Consider the following 25,991-nt stretch of genomic DNA (forward strand, 5'->3'; position numbering starts at 1 on the left):
TTGGTAAATTTGACCCCCCCCCCCCCCCCTTTGTACAAGTTCACTCTACTAATCTACAGCTGTTCCTTATTCAAACTGATGATTTTTTTATCGCCAGTTCTAAACAACAACATCAGAATATTGTCTGTCTCAAATATAGAGGTTTAAAAGTACGTAGACATGGCCCTCAGGTTCAGCTGTAGGACCAGCGTTGATAATTTAACACCCATGTTAACCCTCTGGAAAGAAGACAGGAATCTGACCTCAGATCAGCGTCTGTGGGCTCATACCGCCGGATGTGAACCCTTGGTTTACCCTTTGGGGCCTGCGTGCAGTGAGTGTGTGTGCATCGTGGTAGTGGAGTGTGTACTTCTGTGTGACTGTCGTATCGGTGTTTAGGTGTTCTTTCTTGACTGGCTTCTTCTTATACTTCCAATGCTCAGGAGACTGTTTTTCTCCCTCTCTCATTCTCCTTCTTCCACCTTGTCTCTCCATCCCTGCACCAGGATCTCCAACAGACCTCATGTCAGTCCTGGACTCGCTACAGTGAATATGTATAACCTCTTTGCTAAACTGGCTAACGCTTTCTGTGCACACACACGCACCCTATAATCTAGCTCAGTGTTGGTCTTGGTGTTGGCTGAAAAGGGAGAGACTGAGCATGCTGGGAAACTGAGTCCTCTAGCTCTGAGAACATTTGCCATTTCACAGACTTGGATCCAACTATGGACTCAGCCCTGACCCCATCCTGCTGGGGGTTGTCCACGTTTCCTCTCATCGCACACCGGTGACTGGTTTCCCTCGGTAACCGGGGTCAGCTATCCAGCCGGACACCATTTCACCCCAGGCTCTCTCCTCTGGTCGCCCCTTATGAGCTCAGAGAATATTGTACCGTTTAAATGTTCTATACTGTTGCAATTGCATTTTTTATTTGTTTTTGTTTAGTTAGTTTGTTAGGGGGGGGGGGGGGGGTACTGGGTGTGTTACATGCATAGAAAGATGTGGACATTCAAGCCCTGAGATAGGATGTATGGATGTGGAATTTTAAGTGTTAAGGGATCGACAATGACACAATCTGCAAGGGTGGGATTTTTCTTGGATAGGAAAGATTTTAAAAAACGACGCAGACTAGTTTAGAAATCTGGATATTTGCGGAACAAACCCAAATCATACTGTTACATGTCAGACCTTTTTTCGTGTCCTTTTGCATTTGCACTCAGAACTGTAAAAATAAGGAAAATCTCCCTTGCAGATTCCATCTTGAACTTGGTGGTGACCCAGAGTACTTTTTAAGCATTGCTAAAGCATTTTGTGTGTGTGTGGTTGATTGTGTGGGTATGTATGTGTATGTGTGTGTGTGTGTGTGTGTTGCTGTCAAGAATTGATCGTTAAGAGTTGTCTTATGTGAGGTCAATTCCTGTTCTATAATGGTTATTGTTCTACACATATATTGGTCATAATTATAATAACAATACACTCCATTCCATAAGAACTTCACTCAAATCAATAAAGCACTTGGTCTGCTAAACTCTAAATGCTTCGTTTATTTTTGTACCTTTTATTCTTTTTAAGTCTTCGTTTTGTAGTTGGTTTTTGTCTTGTGGTGTTCCTCGTGTGAGCGCGAGATAATGACCACAGGAAACGCGCACCAGGTTAACGTCAAACATACATGGAACGCACGCGACATGATATATGCTACCAGGTCCGCGTCATATCCCTCAGTAACTCTTAATAACGTTTTTCAAACTTGTAGGCCAACTGTTTAACCACAAAGGGTCTTTTCCTCAATATTTTTCGTTAAACAAAAATTGTTATATTAGGCTACAGGATTAATCTAATACTTTCATTTATTTGTCCTAAATAGGTTACGTAACACGTTTATGAAAAACGGCCAGAGAAAATGTATTTATCGAACGATTTTCACCTTTGACCTTAAAAACACAGCATAGGCCTACCAGTGAAATGTACACCCTTGCAATTTTTTACATATAATTATATTTTAAAAGACAATCAAATATTGAACAAATACAAGAGCATGCTTTTTTTCATTGTTTAATTTTTTCAATTTTTACTATCATCTATTATCTACTATACTGTAGCCTATTTTTAGTTTTTTACTCACATCAATAGTAACTTAATTGCTAATAGTTTACATGCTTCATTGGGAATAAAACAAGTATTGACTTCGTTGAACAAGAATAGGCCTATAGTGACTAAATTAACTTTAACCCCAATACTCCAGAACACTTTAGTCTGGAGACTTCTAGGTTCTACATTTAGAGACTGCATGCTGTCTGTCAAAACCTACTATAGTCAAATGTATTATACCAAGTAAAAATTAGAACCCAAAATCCTATAGGCTGCTCTGGTACCATACATTTAAGACGCTAACTAGAACAAAGGTTAGAATTGACTAAATTTTCAAAGAAAATTTAATTTTATGAGAATAAAGAAGTAGGCCTGTGTCAACTTGAAAGGACAGCCTATAACCTAGAATTTTATGCAAAACTTCCGTCTGCTACTGTAATTTGCCTATCTCTGTTATTGTCGATAGGTAGCCTATAGCCCGAAGCCAACATCACGCAGGGTTTGCAAATAGGATATTGGGATATATAGGATCGTTTCAGAAAATTCTGTAACCATACAGCCTACGTTTCCAAGCGGAACCTGCGTATCACTCTATAACCCAAATCTTTAATTGCACAATATTTTAAATAGGCCTATTGTATTATTTACTTATGACTAACAGGACTGGGGATAGCGTTTGCAGCTAACCCGCACAGACCACGCATGTTAGGCTACAGATAAAACGCGGACGCGCTCTAAATGCATTCACGGGCCAGCTAGCCTATTTATGTATTTATTTATTCATTTTACCGTCATTAAAATCTCGACTCGAGCCATGCTGGCAACAATAAACAAAGAGTGGGTCGCCATGTGCTGCGCAGCTGTTGGAAATCCGAGAAGGAAGAACAGCCGCCAGGGGGCGCAAGACACCTTGTACCGTCAGAGAGATAGATAGCGAGGTCTGAACGGAGTCTAAAAGTGAAATACTCTTTTTTTCATTTTATAAAGCGAAATTACGTGTTTACATCAAATATTCGTTGATACGAATTCGGTTTTCATTAAATATATGTTATATTGGATAATTATTTGCTTTGGGTGGATACGATAGAGAAAGACATTCCCCAAATTAAATTATGTTCAGTAAAGGCAACTTTATTTTAAGGTGGTAACATGGAACCAGAATAGCAGCGCATTCTGACGGTCATCTTTATTTGACCCACTATTGCTTCTGTTGAAAACATTTCCTTTAACTTAATTTTAGTTTCTACTCTACATCGTTTTGACTGTTCTTGTTCAACGTTCATTATTGGGTGCTTTATTTTATTTTTTATCCAAATGTGTACAATTTGTATTTTCTGCCATTTCCAACCAACATATCTCAGTGTGTACTGTCACAAATGTGTTAATGTATATGTACATTCATGACTTATTTAGAAAACCATCAATGGGTCTCTTCAAATGTTCACATACATCTTTAAATAATCATAATTTGTTATATTGACATGTGGTACAAAAATATAAAACCAACAGGCATGAAGTAAAAAAAAAAGAAACAATAAAAACACAACATAATCCATACTAATTAAGAAACATTTTAATTCACTATATATGTGGGGTCCTCTCACAGTATCATAGTTGTGAGGATGCTGTGTAGCTCAGGTGTGTAGCTCAGGTGTGCAGAGGGATGTGAGCTGATGTCCTGTGGTGAGTCATGCCCTCAGACAGGCTGGTATTTCTCCACTCGTTCCAGCAGAGTCTCAGAGTAGCCAGGAGAGTAGTACCTGTAACAACACCCATCATCTCACCTCCACCCATCATCTCACCGCCACCCATCATCTCACCGCCACCCATCATCTCACCTCCACCCATCATCTCACCGCCACCCATCATCTCACCTCCACAAACCATCTCACCTCCACAGAGTCACACAGGACTGGGAGAGCTCTGTGATGGACGTGTGGAAATCTAGATATGTTGTTGCGTGTGTGTGTGTGTGTGTACCTGACTATCTCCTCAGGGTAGCAGTTGTTGATGGAGGTGATGTGCTCCTGCAGGGCGGAGCCAGGTTCAGCCTTGATCTCCTGCACCTTCTTCAGCCCCCCGCTGGTCACAAACAGGCGTCGCGCCTTGCTGTCGTGGGGCAGCACCTGGGCCGAGAGACACCACCCTCAACACTGCTGCCTTACCCACCAGGGTGGACTAACATTCACATGGCATCTGATTCATGTAGTGAATACAGCTGTTGTACACTGTTACAGCTTAAATGGTGAGGGTGTTGTGTATGTTGAGCAACTTATACAGAGCCCCAGCCTCACCTTGCTGACCTGGCCACTCCCCCCCCCCAGCCTCCACAGCCTCTCCCCCAGCCTCCCCAGCCTCCACAGCCTCCCCCCCCCAGCCTCCCCCCCCAGCCTCCACAGCCCCCAGCCTCCACAGCCTAACCTTGCTGACCTGACCTCGCCCCCCACCCCCCAGCCTCCACAGCCTCCCCAGCCTCACCTTGCTGAACTGGCCCACCACGTGTTTGAGGATGTTGCTGGGGGCGTCGTACAGCAGGGGCTCCAGGGCTGGCAGGTGGGTGCACTTCTGGAGGATACTCTTCAGAGCTTTCTTCGCCTGGGGAGGGAGAGAGAGGGGGGAGAGAAGGAGAGAGAATGGGGTAGAAGTAGGGAGATAGAGGGGGTTGACACAAACATCAGGATCAGAGTCCCTTGTCTGTGTGTGTTCCATCCGGCCACACCCCCTACCACCACGGCCGGACCGACGCCCCCTGACCTGTGACCCCTGCTGGGTGACCCTACCTTGACCTGCAGGTCCTCGGAGCTGTCCGTGTCCATGTAGAGCCCCAGCAGGCGGGGCAGCACTCCTGCGCTGGCCACGGCGCGGGCGTGCTCTGCAGTGTGGCGGCCCAGCTGCCCCAGGGCCCAGACCGTGGCAGCCCTCACGTGGTCCTCACGCTCCTCAGACAGGCAGAGGGTCAGCTGGGGCACCCCCTGGAGGACGGGAGGAGCAACCACACACAGACACACACACACAGGAAGATAGACAGACAGAGGCACAGAGAGACAGACAGAGACAGACAGAGGCACAGAGAGACAGACAGAGGCACAGAGAGACAGACAGAGGCACAGAGAGACAGACAGAGACAGGCGTGGGATAGACAGACAGATGGACAAGGGGACACACAGACAGGAGAATTAAATCAGTCACCTTGCACATTAAACCTGGACAGGAAGTTGATGAGGAGAAAGGCCTCAACACACACACGTACCCACGCACACACACGTACACACACACCTTGGAGACGATGACCGCCATGGCCAGGTTCTCAGAGTGAGCCGCCACGTATCCCAGCATCATGATGCCCGGCAACCTCACGTTGCCACGGCAATCTCCCAGGTAGTCTATCACCGCGGCAACACCCCCTGTGTTCACGATCATTTGAGACAGCTGGACACATAAACACACAGGCAGTCAGTCTGTGAACATAAGTATAAAACTTAACTGATACGGTTCCCTTTAAGTGTGGATGAATATAAGAGCATGTGGTTGTGTGTGTGGTACCTTAGTGTGTCTGTGTGTGGTGTGTGTGTGTGTGTGTGTGTGTTTGTCAGTACCTCAGGAGTGTGTTTGGTGATCTCCCTCATCAGCGTGGTGACGTTCTTCCTGACGTACTCGTCTGGGTCTCTCAGACAGGCCAGCACGGCCGGGAACACCTCCGCCTCCACCACCAGCTCCGCCAGGTCCACAGAGTGCTTCGCTATCTGGCTGAGGGCCGAGAACACCTGCCTCTGGGGGGGGGGGGGGGGTAGGGGGGAGGGGAGGGTGTTACTGACAGAGTCACTAACATTCATCTCTCACCCGCTCCTCCTCTAAGCTCAGCACCCTTCATCCACTAAGCCTCACCCTCCTCAAGTACCAAAGTGTAGTTGATTGAGTCGATTTTTCTGGTATCGGTACTTCACAATTTTTCAGACAACTTTTTACTAAAACACTAAAACAGGTAGTAATAATGGTTACTTTGTACTTAAGTGTATGTCAAAGCCCATACTTCTTTACTTTAACTTGAGCGAAAAGGTGTAGTCGGTACTTCAACTTTTACCAGAGTCATTTTAAACATGAGTATCTGTACTTCCACTTGAGTGAAGGATGAGTACTTTTGCCATTTCTGGTCCTCACCCTCCTCGACCTCCTCGCCCTCCTCCTCACCTTGAGCTTGGCATCTGGGTTGAGGACCATCTGTGCCAGGTGGGCGATGGCGCCCGTGTCCACCACGGTCTGGGCCAGCTCAGGGGAGTGCTTAGCCACGTCGCTGAGGGCGGAGGCTGCAATGCGCTTCAGGGCTACCTCGGGTTCCTGGAGGCAGAGCACCAGGAAAGGCAGCGCCCCTGCCTCCACCACTGCCTGGGACAGGTCTGCACACAGAAAACAGGTGTTTGGGGGGAGGATGTGTGTGTGTGTGTGTGTGTGAGATTGTGCGTGTCCGTACGTTCGTTGTGCCGAGCGATGTACCCCAGGGCCCAGCCCGCGGCCTCCTTCACCCCGGGGTCAAACTCCTCCAGGGAGACGACTAGCGCGTCCAGCGCCCCACAGTCCACCACCGCCTGGGCCAGCGCCGGAGAGTGTCTGGCCACCGCACGCAGCACGAAGGCTGCTGCTTTCTTATAGAACCTCTACACATACACACACACACATACATTATACACACATCACATACACACACACATATAATACACCAACATTACACACACCCATGCACACATCACATGCGCATACACAAAAGAGGACTATTATAAATCTAAGCTTCTGGTTCCTGAGAAATGCTACGAACAAGACCCCATTTTGTCAAGATTGTCCTGTGAACTCTGCACCCTTTAGGTCTGGGCACTTAGACACGACTGAGAGGGCAGAGAGAGAGAGAGGAGAGAAGGGAGAGAGAGAGGAAGAAGGAGAGAGAGACAGAGAGAGAAAGGCTCTGCTCTTAGGTGAAGAGGTCCTTAGGTTTGCTGAAGTGGCCCCCAGGCAAAATGCCAAGTTGCCTCCACACACACTCCCATTCAGGGTCATGACCCTGGATTACACACACACACACACACAAAGACACACATGGTGGTAGGTAAAACTTGCATTCTGCTCAGCCAGGGAGTAGACGAGTTGTGGTAGGATGTCTCCCTTGACGACAGCCTCTGCGAGGTCGTCGTTGTAGTTTGCCAGTCGTCCCAGAGCCAAGGCTGCAGTCTGCTGGATGGTGGGAACCACGTCCAACAGCAGGGGCCTCAACAGAGACATCACACCTGGGAGGGAGGGGGGCAGGGAGTTTGTGTGTTTGTGTGTGTGTGTGTGACAGAGAGAGAGCAATAAAGAGTGTGTGTGTGACAGTGTGTGAGAGGGGAGAGGAGACGACAACTTACCTGCATTCTGTAACGTTTCTATGTTTTGTGGTCTTGTCGCAAGCTCGGCAACAGTCTGCACGAATTGTGTTCTTGATTTTTGATACTGCTCAAACACTGGGGGGGAAAACGAAACGAGATGTATGGGCATACTTTAAATCTACAAGTGGGTTACAGTGGCTCTAGGAACGTGCCTACTGTAGTGGTGCCACGGTACTGAACAGTGCATTCTTACAGTACAGTACTGCCGAATTTCTTGATTCACTCACATCACGCCACATAATTATCAATTCATCTTACCTTGCAAAACCTGTCGTTGACTCATAACTAAAATCTCATAAAAACCCTAAAAAAAATCCAACGTAGTTATTAACTACAACAAAAAAGTATTATTGTCGTGAATTCTTCTTAAACCACTGCTTTCTCGTGCAATGGGATGCAGCGTTTCTGTTTCAGCTTCAAGTTTGGGTTAGCGTGTTACAGTTGCCCTAGCAACAATCCGGAAGCAGAAATGGTTGCGAAAACAGCTCGTGCCCTGTGGCTAGCCTAGTTCCCGCAACAACAAAAATGCTAAAAGGATAGAGCAATATACCAGAATCTCTAAATTTATTACTGTTGGGACGCAACGTAAGATTTCTTGCAGACAAGTGAATGCAAACAGTAGCCTACTGTTGTTTTTCATTTAAATTGCGTTCACCACTGAGTGGTAGCAGTGAAACATCTGTCTCATAAAGCCACATTGTATCCTGTTACCAAGTCCAGTCTTTCGTATTTCACATCTTACTTGTAGCTAAACCCTCAGCTGTTCAAGGCCGTTTAGAAAAGCCTATCCCCATACTGATGATATAAGATTGTCGAATGATCGTATAGGCCAGTGTGTTCTGAAAACGATTTGAAATTTCTAATCATAATGTTAACTTATTTGTTAGTGTATAGTGTTTCTGTATAGTGTTGTGTTGTGGTATATTGTAGCCTATAGTGTGACACCAGCGTTAAATTGTATTGTTTTGTTCATTCCCTATAGCCTCCATAGCCTATGTGGCCCGTGAAAATGTTTTTTTTTGATGTTCAGCCCCGTGATCAAACCTGAGTAGGCTATTTTCTATTGGTAACCTGTTTATTTTGATTTTGATTATGATTAATTTTTATATGGGATGCTGTAATATCGCAATTTCCCCCTGGGATTATGAAGTGCTTACCAACCTAACATTAGCCTATCTCAAATGACACGTAATCATTGCATTTCATGGACAAACGTCATAAATTAGGCTACCTGTCTTTTTCAAGCTCTTATTGTCATTCTGAAGTTCTGCGAAGTAGCCTACAGTGTGTGGTCCTATACAGACAAAGCATTGAGCCACCCGTAGTTTGTAGGTTAATATGAAATCAATAGTGCATTCAAATAATTGTTTTACAAAACATTGTTTTTGTTTTTGTTTTAATCATCTAGAATGTCCCAAATTGTTTAACGTTTCGCGTTCGAGGCACCCGATGAAAATGTTTTAAAACCCCATAGACAACGAGGAGAGGATTCCTGTACAGAGATGAACTGGATGTATCCTCTTCATCGGTCTTGTTGTTAGCCTACACAGGAAAGTGGGTTGGGGCAAAATAGTGACACACTCCCATGACAATTTACTGTAGCCTAGGCTACTGAAGGAAAGCCTTTTACAATACATGAATTTAGGGCTCATTGTGTTAAATTAAGGTCCAATATAATGTATTCAGAAAGTGTTTCTGTGTTAATAATGTTATACTTAACATGATGTCTTTACGGCATGCGTTTTAAATGTTTCCGTCGTCATGAGATATTTGAGATTCTCAAAATAAAGTATGTAAAAAGCCTAATCATTTAGGATAGGTAATCTGACAAACCATAAAACACTGAAACGTGGCTATTGTGCGTTAAACCTGCAGTGGCGTTCGCTTGTAGGCCTAATTATGCAAATAGGCTACTGGATCATACTTGGATATCACCGATACCTGGATAAAGCGTCTTAAATTAATACAATTTAAATAAATAGTCTTAGATAATTATTTACATGATTTATATAATTTTGCGGAATTTGTATCCACGTCAACATCTTTGTAAACAGCATGGGATTATGTAGTCTATAAAATCGTCACAAAATGACAATGCATAAACCCGTTTTTTGTTGGCCCGTGATTTACAACAACAACAAAAAGAATGCCTGCAGGTAAATGAATAAACATATATTACATTAAAAGACAATCAGAAAAATGCACACAGACCATTTGACATTGTCCAGATAGGCCTAATTGTTAGAAATTACGGTAATTATGGAAATGTTCTCTCCTTAAGACTACTACTCATACGTCACCGATAGTCTACTTCTCTTTGCGGGTCTGCTCACTGCTGAAAATACAGCTTTTGTTGATGTGTTCAGTGGTCAATTAGGCTAATTATAAAAAAACTATTTCAGAACAAATCCTTCACAATCTTGAGGCATGGGCGTGCCTACTTAGGCTGAATCTTGCCTAATTATAGGCTAACTAAATTAATTAAATATTATAGGGATGACTTCAAATAACATTTAATTATTTTGAATTAACACTTAAATGTGAGGCGGGAAAGAAATCACATTTGTCTTTTAGCTAGGTGACTGACAATGCGTCACGCGACTAAAGTATGAAATAAAATAGGCAGATGTTGGCTATTAACGTTCCATTGAAACAATGGGACTTGAACTGAAACAGGCTATCGAAATGCTACTCGACAGGTTAGCAATGAGACGATTATAAATGAAATTGAACACGTTAAAATGGTACGAATGGAAGACAAGTAGGCTATAGATAACAAATTGAAAATGCCTCTCTTACGGAAATGGGCTTTCAGCTTTATGTGTATGAAGATTATTCTAGTAAAAAATATTTTATCGATAAACAGTTTAGAATCAAATCAGATATTTTAGGTAGGCCTATAGCTACCTAAACCACAAAGCCAAGGCATTTAATTTAATGTCGTTAATTTACCATAACTCTTTGGCAGGTCATCTTTTCATTGGGTTAAAATCCATGGTGCGCATGCACTAGACATCCCGTGCATTTTCCAAGTTTCGCTTTGTCTGTGGGTTAGAATTAGGCTATTCAACCACCCCAAAATACATATAGCCTACATAGATATGTCAACGTTAAAAAATAAAAGCTACAGACCAAATGAACTCTCTGGCGGACGCAAAACCCCAAGAAGCCAAGCCTACTCTCTGAGATGCATTTCACAAAACAAATTTAAAAAAAATAAGTGTAAAATGTTTTTATTTAGATGTTTTTATACTGTGCAACAGTAACAATACAATAGTTGTCCATACAATCGAGCGATACAAATACGAAGGACACGGGAGACATCAAAACATTTGTCATAGAGCGTGAAATGGGGGGTGAGGTTGGTGGATTTAGAAGAGCAAACCATTCTCTGGAGCTAGAGAACATATGACGCAATCACTGATTTAATTTGCATCGCTATGTACATTATGAGCGTTTACACCTGCCAGTTTGCTTGGTGATCAGTATCAAAGATATAGGCCTACGAATCAATGATAGCCTACTCAATTCGTTTCCACGGCAGCTACAAAAAAAAGAAAAAACGTTTCAAGTAGCCTAGGCTAATTAAAGCGCTGTACATAAATAAACCAAACAGCTCCTTATCTCTACCAATCCCAAACACTGTCCCAAAATGTACGATTCTTGTTCCATATGAATCCCATTATGGCCGCTCTTATTTTTCTTCAAGACCGCGTCGCGTTGCCAAGTGACAGAACTGAACTGGAGAGGAAACCAACCGTTTCAGACATCTCTAGGAATAAACAGTTCATGACCATGCTTAAACTGATTGACAATAGGTTGGAAAACACGCTTAAAATAGTCAACACATTTGTTTGAATAAATCATTAAAAGTAAAGAAAAAAATATATATAAAGGCTATCTTCAGTCACATCTGTAAAATAAAAATGCAGCTTTCAGGATACTAAACGCTGGCCATTATATCCAACAGTCTCCCAACGCTGTCACACTGCCAGCTTCGTCTTCATCACAAAACCTCAACCTGTTCCTATTGAAATGATCCACTTCCACTACGTTAAACTTACACATTTCATTATATTCATAAACAACAACAGTAATAAAAAAGAGAGCGTCTACGACAATGGAACTACGTTGGCATGGAAACGGTGGCTGAACGTTCTGGCGTTGGCTGGAGAGGGGGGGGGGGTCATAGGTCAGGGGCCGGGTTCCGAGAGAGGGTCATCCGGAGGAGGTGGACGATCCGTTGATCGAGGCCTTGCGAGGTTTGCCGCTGAAGGTGTGCGGCCGGCCCTGGGTAGAGGTGGAGGCCCCGTTGAGGGCTCCGGGGCCGAGGGGGAAGCCTGTGTGAGGGGACTGCAGGGGGGTGCTGGGGCTGGGGAGGGAGGAGGAGGTGGAGGGGACGTCGGCAGGGCTGCTGGCCTTGTCGCTGGCCGAGTCGCTCTCGGGCCCCGAGCGGCCGGCCTGCTGACTCAGCTTCATCTTCTTACAGCTGGGCCGCACGCGGTACTGGAGTGGCAGCGGCCCGTTCTGGAACGCAGAGGGCTGGATGATCATGCAGGGGCATAGGCTTGGTTTCATATGTGGGTGGGACAGATTTTTAGATGTATACTGAGGATGTGTTGGGGGGGGGACAGATTTGCCTGTATGTATAATGAAACACACGCGCCTGTAATCATGTAATGTATTATGATGAATTTCATTTAGAATGAGCTCCCAGGGTGGATCTGAACCTGCAACCTCTTGATCAGCAGTCAGACGCTCTATCACTGAGCTATACCAATCCCAATCCCCATGCTCTAACCACTAAGCTTCACCCATCCCCACTACACTGGCGTTGTGTGGATATCATGTATAAAAATAAATTGTACTTTAATCACATGCTGCATAAGACACAATGATTTTTGGAGAAACAACAGTAGCTATATATTTACAAATGAAACCAAACGTTTAGACTGCAGAATAACCTTGTCCTGAAAGGAAGCAAATATATTTTTAGAATCTCAATTTCTTTTATAAAGCAGTAGCTTACCCGTCTCCACGTGTAGATGTAAGCTATGTCCATTAATGTGTAGTAATCTTTCAGTGGCTCATCTTCGTACATCACTTCAACCTTCAGAAGCAAAACAAGACATGATGTTGAGGACCAAAAGCACAACTAGGATTCTGATTCCAAAAGGAGGTGAAGCTAAGAGTATTGAGCCACACACACACGCACACGCACGCACACAGTGTCTTCTACCTGGTAGTTGCTGGGAATGTCCATCTTACTGCGCAGGAACTTCCTCAGGTGCATCACCGTCATGGCTGCCGGACACTGCAGGTACCGCTTGTGATTGGGCTAAACGAAACATCATCATTATCACCCATATGGATACAAAAATGTTTTTTAGAAACAATGCTTCTCTTCAGTGTTTATATATTAATAAGTAGATAAACTGCCAGGCAGGAGAAGAAATATTGAGGTCGTTGGTCCACTGCGATCATGCTAAGAACATACATGTGCTTTAACTGTCAAGCTAAGAACATGTGCTTTAACTGTGTAAATTCATATTTTTAACCAGAGGACAGGAGCATGCAGTGAGTTGCCATGGTTTCCACATGACCAGCCCAGACCAGGCGTACCTGTTCTTTAGGATTCTTGTCCTCCGTCACCAGGGTGTGCTTAACCCTTCACAGACGACACACACCAGGGAAATCATAGTGTGTTAATATCATTCAATAATAATATATAACAGAACATTTAGTTGCAATACTGGATAGTGTTAAATAACTATGTGTGCCTTCTAACAAAAATTTAAGCACTATGAACAACATTTATTAAATATGTCCTAACTGATAAATTTTTTACTGATATTAAGCTTATAAATTATACAGTAAAATAGTTATAAATTAAATAATTCAGATTTATTTTTCATAATCAGCCTACGATATAATTACAAACTTTATTGTCTCAAAGTGCATCGATATCAGTAACCTAGTTATTCAAGTGTTACACATAGAAACCACTACAAAAAAACTGATAGGAAGAAATTTAAATCCTTGTCACTGAGGACAGATGGACATGATGAGCATGTTTTACTTGTTCTGGTCATAGAACTCGATGGAGAGGCTGATGATCTCGTCGTCTGTGATGATTCTCTTATCCTCATCAGCCACCTCGCCCCTATCCTCGTTCGACCCGTTTGTAGCTGAGAGGGAGAGAGAGAACGAAAGAGAAAGAGGGAGGAAGACAGCATTAGAAAGAGAAAGAGAAAAAGAGCAAAAAGACAGAAAAAGGAGAAGAAACACAGGTATGAACATCCTGCAGTTTTCCAAAAAGTTGCATCACGAGACAGCTCTGTCTTGTGACAGACTACACCCACAAAATGTATGCAGTGAAAACATGAGGGTGTTTATCGTTGCACTGTGCTGTTAAATAAAGACATGTCCTTGACTCTAACCACCTAAATGCTGATACAACTACACACTTCTGAGGCTTGATATCTGCTGTACTTTAATGTACCATTTCTGTGTGTCGCTCTGGATAAAACTGCCTGCTGAATGAGTCAAATGTGAAATCTAATAAAAGTACGCTGGAGGGTAAATGTCTAATCTGAACATTATTTGTCATCCACAGACTAAGTATAAACCGTACAAATTATTAGTAATTTATTTGATAATAACATGAACAGAAACTTTTCTGCATGGAGAAAAATAAAATAAGCTGTTGTAAGACGAACCATCTACAGCTGGATGCTCTGCATAGAAATCTCTCCTCCTCTTCATCTCATCTGGAGAGAAAAATATTAGGTCTCAAGTCATTTTTTTTTATATTCTCTCAGATATTGTTGCATTAATAATAAAGATTGCTTATTACCTAAAGAATTCCACTCCATTCCATGCAAATAACCTCATTCTCTCATATATTTGTTAAATGACATCACATTCATATAGTTATTTGTTTATAGAAAAATTATTCATACATAAGTGTCATTTTAAATCAAAATAATTTGGTTTCTGAATCCATGGGATATTACTTTAAGGATGTTAAGAAATGTATTTTTTTGTGAACTAAAACCACAAAAACAAAGTAACAGAACAACTTCCATTCAGAACACAGAAAGTGAGACCTCAAGCAACAGTATACTGATCTTACAGAACACAGAAAGTGAGACCAACAGTAAACTGATCTTACTTTTGAAGAGACCAGGAACCAGCTTGTAAACTATGTCTTGAAGAGTTTTGTCAGACCTTAAAAGAAAGGAACAGTTTCACGAATTGTGTGGATTATCAGACTATCACCATCTTTAGTCGGTGTGAAGAATAAAAACTATATTTTAACAAGTAATAATCTCCTAGCCAAGAATAATATTTTTGTAACTTCATCCAAATAGGAAGATGGTGGACACTGATCAAGTGAAAAACATCTGAGGGATTTCCTCCGGTGTGGTAATTACATATCAGATACTCAAGGTTCGGACTTTGCTAAAGAAAAAACACACCATTATTTATTTTAATACTACCCCCTGCTTCAAATGTTGACATGTCGCAGAGCTCTGACTGTGGTGTGAGTGGACCTGACAGAAGCTGTGAGGGCCACAGCCTGGAGTACTCACCTGATGTGGAGGAGAGGTTTGGTTTTGTGCACCTGCACGTCACAGATAGGGCAGTACTTGCTGGTCTCCAGGTAACGCACTATGCACATCTTGCAAACTGCAACCCGTTGAGAAACCAAGCCTTTAGTTATTCAACATGTGTATGCACAGCCCATTTCAGCTAAGTATGTCTGCCACGATGGATCAAACGTTTACTAAAGAGGGGTTTCAAGTAAACAACATGTCAAATATTCTCTATTATTAATGGTTACTGTGATATCCAATCCTGTTTATTCTTTTATTGGTTTGTCCTACACACTGCATCCTTACACTCTAATGCTTACTAACCAATTAAAATAAACAGGATTGGATTGCGTTCAAGTACACTTATCTTTGCCCATTGCTTCTTTTCATGCCAAAGCTTTTCATTTTGTATGAAAGGCGACTCTTTTGAACGTTACAAAGTGTTCCAGAACTTACATGAATGCAAACATTCTATTATTGTCGTCGCGTCGATGAAGTATCCGCCACACAGAACACACATGAGATGCGGGTTAAGCTCGGTTATCTTGATTCTAGTTGTTCGATGCATCGTCATGGGATGGACAGTCCTAACAGCGAGAACCAGCACGGGGGGGAATACAAGTTAGACAATCATTTTATAAATTAATAATATTGGCACACTGAGAGAACTGACTTTACCCAGTTTGCTCTGGTCAATCATCACATGCTGAATAATTTAAACCATTTGGAAGGGGGTTGTTTTGTCGGTGTTAAAGAAACATCATACTTTATGCTAATACTATAACAACCAAATCAACGGCTTGGTCGTTCTCAGAGTACGACAACTGGGGGGTGGAGATATTATTCAACTTTGAATTCAAAACCACGTGTTACAGATTGGAGACCAATCTCGAGCCTCCCACCCTATCACCATGACACAATAGTGCCCCTGAATCGTCCAAAGAATTTGGTGGCAGACTGACAAGGACTATGAAAGCTTCACCCAACGTCGTACCAGTTAGACGTTAGGCTATAATGCGTGTTAGAGAAATAAGACAAGTGTTTGAGGACGCGCGAATCAGAGCGCTCACCAGTGGAGAGAGCAAGCGTTCATTTGGATGGATTTAAGTTATATTTCTGACCATTCTATGAATTAATTAACCGTCAAACTCGCGGGTGCAGAGAAAAAACACTGAATCACACAGTCTCAGGTGTAAAAAACACGAAGAATCTGGCCGTTTCTATGGCAACTTCGGTTGCACTACTTGGCATCTTGCCCGTGACCAATCAGAGAAGACTCGGTTTATGACAAATGTAATCACTAATTCCGCTTATGATACATGGAAGAATAATAGGCTAAATGTCTGTCCGTCCCTCGCATTGCGAATTGGGTACCGCTGGTCCCGACATCATGGCTGCCATTTTGTAAAAAAAAAAAAAAAAAAAAAACGCCTCGAAAAAATAATGATACGATTTTATTTGTATGGAGCACAATTTTTACACAACCGTATTTGCAATTTCTTACTCTTCGTTGATGTGCCTTGTCTTATTCTTGTGCGCACAGGTGTAATTAAACAAAATGTAGCTTTGACAACGTTTTCTGTTGATTGTGCCGTTTCCGTATGCGTGCTGTAATACCAAGCATAAGTTATTGGCAGTCAGTGGAACAACACCACACAGCTCGACCTCCACACCGTCTGAACGTCTTTTCTCCAAGTTTATGCACAACTAAATCTATACACTGCATGGGTATATTCAGCAGTCGTGCATGAAGACCGCAAGCCAGACTATACAGGCAATATATCCAGCACTTAGCGCTGAAGACCGATGTCTGTTCATGCCTAAACGAGACTTTGATTAAAACTGTCTACGAAACAAATAACTGCAAATTAGTTGTTTTTTTTCTTCCAGGAAATCGGCACAGCCTACACAAAATAGTGTAGTTTAACGTCAAAACAAATGAATAGTGAGCGTCTTCATTTTACTATAAAGCGTTGTTTAAATCACAAGATGGGTCATGAAGCTGCTTAAACGACCATCATGAACATGTTGAAACTACAAAAATACGTTCATGCGCTCATCATCCATATAGCTACAGCCTTCACGCGTGACATGATTCCAAACGGAACATCATTCACGGTAATGAAGAGAAAGGACATGCAACAGCACATCACATAATAAACTTAGAGTCAAATTGTTTTTAAGAAATACATAATTCAGACTCCAGAGAAAGGTCACATCCTCCGTTATGACACAGGGTCCTCTCTGCAACCTGGAGAAGGATGATAAAAGGCGGTTTTTGAGATTGCCGACTTCAGTGACGCATCCTGAGTAGCCTAACGTAAACACTGTTACCCCATCAATCGATCGACTACATGTTTGCACAACTGTTATCCCAATAGCCTACCATAAGCCTGCCCATAACAAATCTCTGTGTTTGCTTCCAGTGAATCTACAGGGGGGCACATAAACTCATATCAGATCAAATCCATAAAAGCCCGTGCATGGTTTAAGTTTGAATCTTTTTCATTCTTGACTCAAAAGTCCACATTAGAAAAGCGACCCTGTTGACTGCATAAGTGACATACCGACCTATTAATGGGAATGCGTCACGTGCCAGATACGATGTCACAGTACAAAATTAACCCAAAAGGCTCGAGACCATTCAGTCTAGAACGCTACATAATGGACCCCCCTCCACCATGCTCAATTTATTTTAAATAAAATGTATACATCTAAAACCTGTTATCTTTGTGGTGGAACCCTGTTTGAATTACACTTGGCTATAGTCATACTGCAACAAGGCACAACTTTGAATCACCCTTCACCCATGGTCTCGAGCTTGAAGACAACTAAATTAACACAGTTGGGCCTTGCTTTGATACTCTGTCGTCAATCATGATCGAAAAGCAACTCGGAATAATAACGCTGGACATTATTATATCCTCCAGAGATGGCATTGACAGAACGGCGTCACAAAGTCGCTGCCAGCGCAAGACTTTTGCTAAAGGCTCTGTAAGGTAGAGGGACACTCAATAGGCGATCATGACGCGGCAACATAAAGGCACAAACAACTAAAACAATTCACCACAGACCCTGGAAGTACACATTCTTAACCCCTAATATTTAGGCCTTATTCAAAACTTGGGTTGCTTATTTCACACGCACAACAGTGTTATCTGACCACACAATGCAGAGGCGCTAGAACAGTTTCCAATTGCAAATATTAACAAACATCACAGTGTTTTAAACTGAAGAGGACATATCATCTCCCTTAACACGTCATTGGAGCGTTCATAAAACTATGAAGACACCACTGAATATAACACTTACCCTATTTGAATTGGGCTGTTTGGGACTACTGAGATAACGCCCGATCAAAGTGCTCAGCACCAGCGCACAATGTTGACAAAAACGATAAAACTGTGCAGACTCTGTGACAACCTAAACAGGGATTGTTCACTCTTTTACGTGAAATTTTGTTTGAACAATCTGATAGATTTGAAATATTGGCGAAGTGATGGTTCACCACTCGTCCTGCACATAGGACAGTCCACCAAATGAAGAACTTAAGTTAATAAATCCATAACCCGGCAACCTATGCGTAAAGCAAAAACAGTGACCAGTTACCAACATCCAGAAGAACATATTTCTATAAAATGAAGACACTGTGAGTAAGTATATCAATATGGGGGGCAGTTTGAGTATTGGCCACGGAGAACATCTCCCTAATCTCGGTCTTGTTCGATCGAGATCACAGATTTTGAAAAAATATAAACGACGTTCACGTAGGTTTCAAAAAACAATACTAACCAGTTGCTTACATTAAACAGTGTAGAACGCTATTTGTTTTTCTCTGACATGCATTGACAATGTGTGTAGGAGAAGGGGTCATAATTTAGAAAGCAGCGAGGACAGGGCTCCACGTCGGTAAGCGCGAGCCACTGTCAAAGCCCTGCATCCACCATAGATCGGTACACATTCGTAAGCACGAAAATCACAATTAAGTGCACGGGAGCAATTTGTAAATTATCCTTTGGTAAGAACAGATATCGAATATTACATACCCAATGGCTTGGCCGGTGAACTGTGAGACTGGAGACGAATAGACAATGAAAGTTAGGAGGCGATCAGCAGAAAATGAATATGAGCCGAGACGCCATCTTGAAAACTAGCTGCAGACGCTGTCAATTGCTCAGAGCGCAAGGCAAAGCGGAGCTCATTTCAGATGCGTAAAATTCGTATTTTCCTCCCGTTTTTGACTCGGAGTGAGTGAAATATCTATTCTTGCCGTAGATTCCAGACTTTCGACTGTGCGTCCCAGACAGTCAGATATCGTTAACGATAACTTTGCCTCCAAAATCGGCCCCTTGAAAAATGCAGCAGTGTGTGCTCTGTGGAAACTGACACCGTCCCCAAAATGGCTTGTGGTTCGACCGCCCCGCTCTGATCACGTGGTCTCATTCCTTAAGGGTGGCCTGGAAATTAGTGTCGGTGTATGCGAACCTCGCCAGTTTACATTCACAATGTATTGTACTTCAACACAAAGAATTTCATTTAGCCTCCACAGTTTAATTGCTACTAAGCATATTGCTCGAACCTTTTGATAGCACAGCACGTTACGTGCTGTCAAGACAACAGTAAGTTGCAGCATCGCTGCTTGGTGAACAATGCGATTCTACCAGAAACAGAGTCGTTGCTTTTCATCGACAGTTCATCTTCCTGAGCGCCAGCCCTCTGCCTTGCTTATTTAATAAATAGGCTACGTAGAGCAAGTGGACAGTCTTGCGTAGGTAACCAATAACGAAAGGTCCAATTATACACGTGAGCCACGTTGATAATTCCACTAACGTCAGGGAAAGAAAAATACGTCTTGAATGTCTAAATAGCCCATATTCGAGCCATCTTGAGGTGATGGATAAACCAAGACGATACTCTTGACATAATTACCATTATGTTCACGCTCTCTCCTCCTCGGGGTAGCTTTCCCCCCAGAAAACACGGGTCAAACTGCAGCACTGGAGGCTATTCCGATAGGATATCTGTCTTCACGGAGGATATTCCAATTTAGCGACATATAGCCTAATAAAGACATCTTCATCTCTGGACAGGGCTCCTTGACTTGAAAGTGATGGCATTACAACCCGCAGCATGATGGTCTACATCTAAATAAGCATATTTCCATTATACTGCGACTGATGAATACATTGTCGGATTTATAAAATACACAAGCAGTCAAATAAGATAGCAGTCATTTTAGAAACTTTATTGCAAATCGTTATAGACAGCCTACGACTCAAGCCAAGTTAGTTGTAGGCCTACATTATCTATGAATTTAATGTCAAATAATAAAACAACAGCAAAAGTATGAACGCTCGGTGAATGTGCTCGGTGAAAATTCCGGTGTCAGCGGTAGGCTATATTTAAGGTGAATGAGCAGGGAGGAGTATAGGGACACATTCAGAAACCGGACTCCACTGTGCTCGCAGGGCGTCTCCGCTACGAGTTCAGAACTGCGTAGCTTTCTCCAGACTCTTGGCCGCATCTTTCATCTTCCCCATCAGATCCTAAACACAAGGCAACATCGGTTCATTTCAACATCGTGGAGACGCTCTAAAACTTTTATTCTGACTGAATAAGCGTCGGCATTATTCAACCAGAACTAGGTAGAAAGGAAAGCATTGACAGAGGTCATCAAAATATAAATGTCAGATAATTTACACAGAGGAAAAAATATATAGATGAACTAAGATTGAGATCCGTTTGTGGAGAAGTGAGAGACTTGTTAAGACGATAGATTTCAGGAGAATAACTTTGAAAAAAAAATTACAGTTAACTTTCTTTCGACCTCCCAAAAAGACTAGGTTTTAGTTCTTCACACAGGTTATAGCCTATACACCACATAAATACTGTAGTTAAGTCTTTCAACAGTAGCCTATAGTACTGTACTACAGTATAGTATAGGCTACTGTACTGTCTTAGAAAACCACTGCGGATAAATTCAGTCAAATTAATAGAGGGGGCACCTTATGAAGAAGGCTTTATGGACAATGTCATGTGACAAAAGCATTGTCAACGCAATTAGACACGATGTAAACTACAAACATCCAAGGCGTTCATTAGACAAAAGAGAGCATTTCCCTGACGTAAAATTCACACAAGTTTAATATAGGATCAAATGCTACACAGTCGACGTTATTTGATTTGTGCGGTGCGTTAAAACAAAATAAGGTTGTATTCGTTTCTTGATGCATTCGTCATAATAGACACGTTATACAGAGGCCGTATTCGAGGAGGAATAACAATGGTCAAGTCATTAATATGTGTAAACATGATTTTATGATGAAAGCTTTATTTCACATTTTTGATGATTGCACCGTTTTTTTTAAATATGCTCTGCCATGTTTTTACTACAGCTAAGCTACTGGTACTGATTTGCATTGACAAAGTTACAGTTTCTATATAACATGATAACTTATGTGATTTGCATTTGTTAAATGAACTCAAATATTCATATCGTTAAAATAGTACAGACAAACCAGTTGATGACACCGGTATCAACAGCATTTATTCAGCATTATAAATGTGTCAAAACTAAGGACCATATTAGCAATACAAGTCTGATATGTTAATGTGAATATTGTAAACCTAATTTCTACACAACTTTTGCACCAAAATATGCAAGTTTCTATCTAAATACTTTACCTGTAGTTGCTCCATTGTACAATTAAATTGAACGTCCTCTAAAGACCTTCCCATGTCGCCATTCTGTAAAGAAGGAAACCCATAAGAGACAAGGAGGCCAATAAGCTACCTTTTTAATTTCTGTAAATAAATAAAAATACACACCTCGACGTTTAGGGAAATAAGGTAGGAAGGCTCGTTGACCTTGTGCACGTGCCCGTTCTGCAAAAAAAGACAAACGTGCTATAGTCCTACATTGCCATTACCCAGTTTTAACCAACTATTATCTTTAGTAGCTTAGTAATATTAAGATTACAACTCTATCCCTACCTTAATGCGATACTCTAGACGCCACGATACGTCATTGACATGGGGTGGACCACTTCCTATACTGCAACAGGAAAGAAAAATTCAGAAGATTCAATGATGACAGCTTAAAACGTGCTAAGCACCAAGAAATAAATGAAATGTAGTCTAATATACATGTAAAACTAATCAAAAACACAAATATTTTAGGAGTAGGCTACATCTCTTTTATAACTCATTATCGTTAACGATATTGGAAATACTCCATTTAACAAATTGCACGCAACAGGGAACGAAAGGACAGATTCTTGTTTTAACGTTTGGTTGTCAACACAACAACAAAGACCACAATCAGCGTGATTAATTACAATGTAAATGTGTCTTTTATCAATGCAATACAAACAAATGCTACTCGTAAAAAGCCATAGAACCCTAAAACCCCATAGAAAAAAGAAACCAATTTAAATAGTTTGTTTGAGCCAAATTGTCAAATCACACACGTGCACTGGCTCAGAAAAACGTAAACGATGACAGAACGAGGACAACATTCTCGAATGTTATAATTGTCTACCTTTAGTGAATACATATTATGCTAGTAATCCGAAGGTTGCCAGTTCGATTCCCGGTAATGCAACTGACGTTGTGTCCTTGGGCAAGGCACTTCACCCTACTTGCCTCGGGGGAATGTCCCTGTACTTACTGTAAGTCGCTCTGGATAAGAGCGTCTGCTAAATGACTAAATGTAATGTAAGCATAAGGTAGGGCTAAATGTTGCAAAAGTTATGTGAAGGTATTCATTGATCAAATAAAGGCATTTATGGATGTCTCATCCATCTTCTGCTTCCACTTAGCAATAGTTTAACAATTCAACGGTTTAATGAAACTGTATTGAACACTCTCAGACAACCATTTTTATTTAATGTATTTTAGCAACTCATGGTGTGAAACTGAGGCAGGGTATGTTGATAGATTAAGGTTAAAGTTTTACTGTGTAAAAACTGCTGTATGATGGATCAATCAGTGAACTTACAAAATGAACATTATTTATATATGAAGGATTTTATGAAACAAGCAATAAAATTACTTGTGTGGTTAAAAACGCTGCCTAGAGAACACTGTAATCATCATCAATGAATAAATAATGTATTTAAAAAGCTTTGTGCTAAGCTATAACTTACCTTGACAATAGGGTTTCTAGGTCACCTTTATGTTTCTGTGGAGAGAAAAAGTTATGAGCGATGATCCCTCAGGAATGAGAAAAGGCCAAATATGAAACACTCACCTGGAATAAACTGTAGAACACTTCCACTCTTTCAGACTCAAACCGGTTGTCTTCGAGGCAGGAGCTGAATGACACAGTAACCAATATTTTTTTTTTACAGAAACACTTTTTGTTATTGTTGGCTTCTGTAAATATGTTTGAATAGTTTGAGTATTGACCTTATGTATATTACCATATCACACACACATTAACACATCTCTGACAATGGGAGGTGCTTGATACTTGATGTTTTCAACACATGTAAAAACAGCAGCCTGTGTCAAATCTAAATATGTACCTTACTGTGGACTTGTCTGCGTTTAGTTTGACTCCCTCCAGTATGCAGGAGGTCACTGCCACGTGACACTGTTTCAGACACACCTGCTCGATTAGTTTCAACTCAGGCTGATCTATAGAATCAAAACAAACCGTGGAATTAAGTCCCTAAAAACGTATTTTACTCAAGTCTCACCCCCGGGTATAAACCCTGTCGTTGGTCTCTCTGGGTCTATCCATGTACGGCCCTGTTACGGTAAGTTTTCTTTACATATGGATTTCACACTATATAAATATATACACTGACCCACCATTACATTATGATCACCAGATTGTGTAGGCCCCCTTTTGCCACCAAAACAGCCCTAACCCCGTTGCTAAAGGTGTGCTGTGGTATCTGGCACCAAGACGTTAGCAGCTGATCCTTTAAGTCATGTGAGGTGGAGCCTCCATGGATCGAACTTGTTTGTCCAGTACATCCCACAGACGCTCAATTGGATTTAGATCTGGGGAAGTCAACACCTTGAACTTGTGTTCCTCAAACCATTCCTGAACAAGTTTTGCTTTGTGGCAGGACACATCCTGCTGAAAGATACGACTGCTATCAGGGAATACCGTTTCCATGAAAAGGTGTACGTGGTCTGCAGCAATGTTTAGGCAGGTGGTACGTGTCAAAGTAACATCCACATGAATGTCAGGACCCAAGGTGTCCCAGCAGAACACTGCCCAAAGCATCACACTGCCTCTGCAGGCTGGCCTTCTTCCCATAGTGCATCCTGGTGCCATGTGTTCCCCAGGTAAGCGATGCATATAGAAGCGATGCTTCTATAACACATCAACTTTGAGGACAAAATGTTCACTTTCCCAACTAATATATCCCACCCACTGACAGATGCCATGACAACGAGATAGGTGAAGTGAATAACACTGTCAGTGGTCTTATGGCTGATAGGGAGAGAGAGACTTAGAAAGAGAGAGAGACATACAGAGACACGTCCTCCTACATTGTAAACCATTCAAAGAAATAAGGAATATTTACTTGAGCAAATTCCACTTTGTAATCTCAGATGTAAAAGATCTTAATGACCTCTCAAAAGAATCATACTCCTAGGAGAAGGGTATATCTTGCTGCTCAATATGTATCAACATGCCACAACATGAGGGACAGTGAAGGACCTACACACACACCACACATACATAATTCATCACAACAAATACATGTAATCAATGCTTTCATTCATTTCATCTATATCTATGTATTTATTGTGTTTAATTGATATTTGATGCTTTGGCAACATTGTTATCGTGACTAAGTGGGATTAGAATAGAATTTTATTGTATATTTAATTCTATTCTAATCCCACTTAGTACTGCTAGTTTATGTACCCTTAGTATAGTTAGTCCACATATATAAATTTTAGGTATATGTTTATTGTATGCACCTTCCTGCCAAAGCAAATTCCTTGTCTGTGCAAACTTTCATGGCGAATAAATCCCTTTCTGATTCTGATTCTGACATTCATGCCAGTAAAGCACATTTGAATTGAGAGAGATTCTGTGCTGTCGATGTGACCAGATTGTGTCTAACCCCTTTTGTTTGTGAATATTTAAGTTCAGTTCAGCTTTATTATCAGACTCAAGAATCTATTCAGTCAATCCCAGTCTATTAGCTTTGCTAACTTCTACAGCCTGGATGTGATTAGGCTGTGGTTCAGACAATATCCACCCAGCTCATGCCCGTGTATCCTAATGAATAGAAGCACTCCCAAAATAGGTAGAACACCGTCTTGTGACTCCCGACAACCATAAACATGCTAAACACACCCATAGACGGCGACGATGGCACATTATTTTTGTTTTTCAAGTGCTGCAAAACCATAACTCCGAGGGTCTGTCAATTCAGAGAAAACCGGAAGAAGATGAGGCAAACAAAGACGATTTGCAGAGGCGACGATCTTACCTAGAATACTGTGATCGGAATGGGCAGAGAGTAAACTTCGAAAAGCAACCTCTATGAACACGGTGAAGGTTTTCAAGTCGAAAATCGTCGGATCTGCTAGCGTCTGCAGCCCTCTCTGCACAGACTCCGACAACTCCATCTTGCGCGAGGAATGACCCACGACACTAAATCACGTGATGTGATCAGATGACGCATGCAGCGCGCAACACGAGCGGGGCAGACTGGGCGCGAGAGCTTTTGTCCTATAAGGTTCACCAATGAAAATGACAGAGTCAACGACTAAAGGCTGTTATTAAATACTTGCTGGGTCATCAATAGTACAAAAATATGTTCGTGATGTATGGCGATTCCAACTCCTGGCTAAGATTTTCATGAACGGATATGTTTTCCACCGTGAAACAATAAAGACGTGTCATAGAGAACCCAGGCTAATGGCACCACTGAAATTC

General features: G+C 41.9%; 3 protein-coding genes across 6 annotated transcripts; all 3 read right to left on the bottom strand.

The window, feature by feature from the left end:
* Nucleotides 1-3,763: 3,763 nt before the first annotated feature.
* Nucleotides 3,764-7,791, bottom strand: spag6 (sperm associated antigen 6). The gene is made up of 11 exons (XM_067252056.1): nt 7,737-7,791; nt 7,458-7,553; nt 7,174-7,340; nt 6,536-6,719; nt 6,256-6,461; nt 5,664-5,837; nt 5,344-5,496; nt 4,848-5,039; nt 4,546-4,662; nt 4,048-4,193; nt 3,764-3,827 (listed from the first exon to the last, which is right to left on the bottom strand). The coding sequence occupies exons 1-11, from the start codon at nt 7,759-7,761 to the stop codon at nt 3,764-3,766; spliced, it is 1,524 nt and encodes a 507-aa protein (XP_067108157.1). The 5' UTR covers nt 7,762-7,791.
* Nucleotides 7,792-10,704: 2,913 nt separating this feature from the next.
* bmi1a (bmi1 polycomb ring finger oncogene 1a) lies at nt 10,705-19,462 on the bottom strand. 2 transcript variants are annotated; one of them, XM_067251827.1, is made up of 10 exons: nt 19,123-19,462; nt 15,533-15,663; nt 15,074-15,170; nt 14,653-14,708; nt 14,198-14,248; nt 13,558-13,666; nt 13,101-13,146; nt 12,718-12,816; nt 12,508-12,588; nt 10,705-12,005 (listed from the first exon to the last, which is right to left on the bottom strand). In XM_067251827.1, exons 2-10 carry the CDS (start codon nt 15,648-15,650, stop codon nt 11,697-11,699), a joined length of 966 nt encoding a protein of 321 aa, XP_067107928.1. In that variant the 5' UTR covers nt 15,651-15,663; nt 19,123-19,462; the 3' UTR covers nt 10,705-11,696. The 2 variants fall into 2 exon arrangements, with proteins under 2 accessions (XP_067107928.1, XP_067107927.1); XM_067251826.1 differs by having other exon boundaries at nt 10,705-12,020.
* An 838-nt stretch (nt 19,463-20,300) lies between these two features.
* commd3 (COMM domain containing 3) lies at nt 20,301-25,702 on the bottom strand. Of its 3 annotated transcripts, none has more exons than XM_067251828.1 (8): nt 25,543-25,702; nt 23,605-23,716; nt 23,328-23,391; nt 23,224-23,258; nt 22,070-22,130; nt 21,905-21,961; nt 21,761-21,823; nt 20,301-20,622 (listed from the first exon to the last, which is right to left on the bottom strand). In XM_067251828.1, exons 1-8 carry the CDS (start codon nt 25,679-25,681, stop codon nt 20,563-20,565), a joined length of 591 nt encoding a protein of 196 aa, XP_067107929.1. In that variant the 5' UTR covers nt 25,682-25,702; the 3' UTR covers nt 20,301-20,562. The 3 variants fall into 3 exon arrangements, with proteins under 3 accessions (XP_067107929.1, XP_067107930.1, XP_067107931.1); XM_067251829.1 differs by having other exon boundaries at nt 21,944-21,961; nt 25,543-25,693; XM_067251830.1 differs by lacking the exon at nt 21,905-21,961 and having other exon boundaries at nt 25,543-25,693.
* Nucleotides 25,703-25,991: the final 289 nt, after the last annotated feature.

This window comes from Osmerus mordax, chromosome 15 (genome assembly GCF_038355195.1).
Source record: "Osmerus mordax isolate fOsmMor3 chromosome 15, fOsmMor3.pri, whole genome shotgun sequence".
Taxonomy (NCBI): Eukaryota; Metazoa; Chordata; class Actinopteri; order Osmeriformes; family Osmeridae; genus Osmerus; species Osmerus mordax.

What these genes read in the sequence shown, in the direction of transcription:
- spag6 (XM_067252056.1), bottom strand. Translation starts at nt 7,761, where the DNA reads ATGAGTCAACGACAGGTTTTGCAAG. An exon ending in ACTCCCTGGCTGAGCAGAAT is followed by an intron (nt 6,720 to 7,173) that starts GCAAGTTTTACC and finishes GTGTATGTGTAG; the next exon opens with AGGTTCTATAAGAAAGCAGC. An exon ending in CCGAGGACCTGCAGGTCAAG is followed by an intron (nt 4,663 to 4,847) that starts GTAGGGTCACCC and finishes CTCCCTCCCCAG; the next exon opens with GCGAAGAAAGCTCTGAAGAG.
- bmi1a (XM_067251826.1), bottom strand. Translation starts at nt 15,650, where the DNA reads ATGACGATGCATCGAACAACTAGAATCAAGATAACCGAGCTTAACCCG. An exon ending in AAACCTCTCCTCCACATCAG is followed by an intron (nt 14,709 to 15,073) that starts GTGAGTACTCCA and finishes CTTTCTTTTAAG; the next exon opens with GTCTGACAAAACTCTTCAAG. An exon ending in AGAGCATCCAGCTGTAGATG is followed by an intron (nt 13,667 to 14,197) that starts GTTCGTCTTACA and finishes TCTCCCTCTCAG; the next exon opens with CTACAAACGGGTCGAACGAG.
- commd3 (XM_067251828.1), bottom strand. Translation starts at nt 25,681, where the DNA reads ATGGAGTTGTCGGAGTCTGTGCAGAGAGGGCTGCAGACGCTAGCAGAT. An exon ending in CTAGAAACCCTATTGTCAAG is followed by an intron (nt 22,131 to 23,223) that starts GTAAGTTATAGC and finishes TTCCTGTTGCAG; the next exon opens with TATAGGAAGTGGTCCACCCC. An exon ending in GTCTAGAGTATCGCATTAAG is followed by an intron (nt 21,962 to 22,069) that starts GTAGGGATAGAG and finishes CTTTTTTTGCAG; the next exon opens with AACGGGCACGTGCACAAGGT.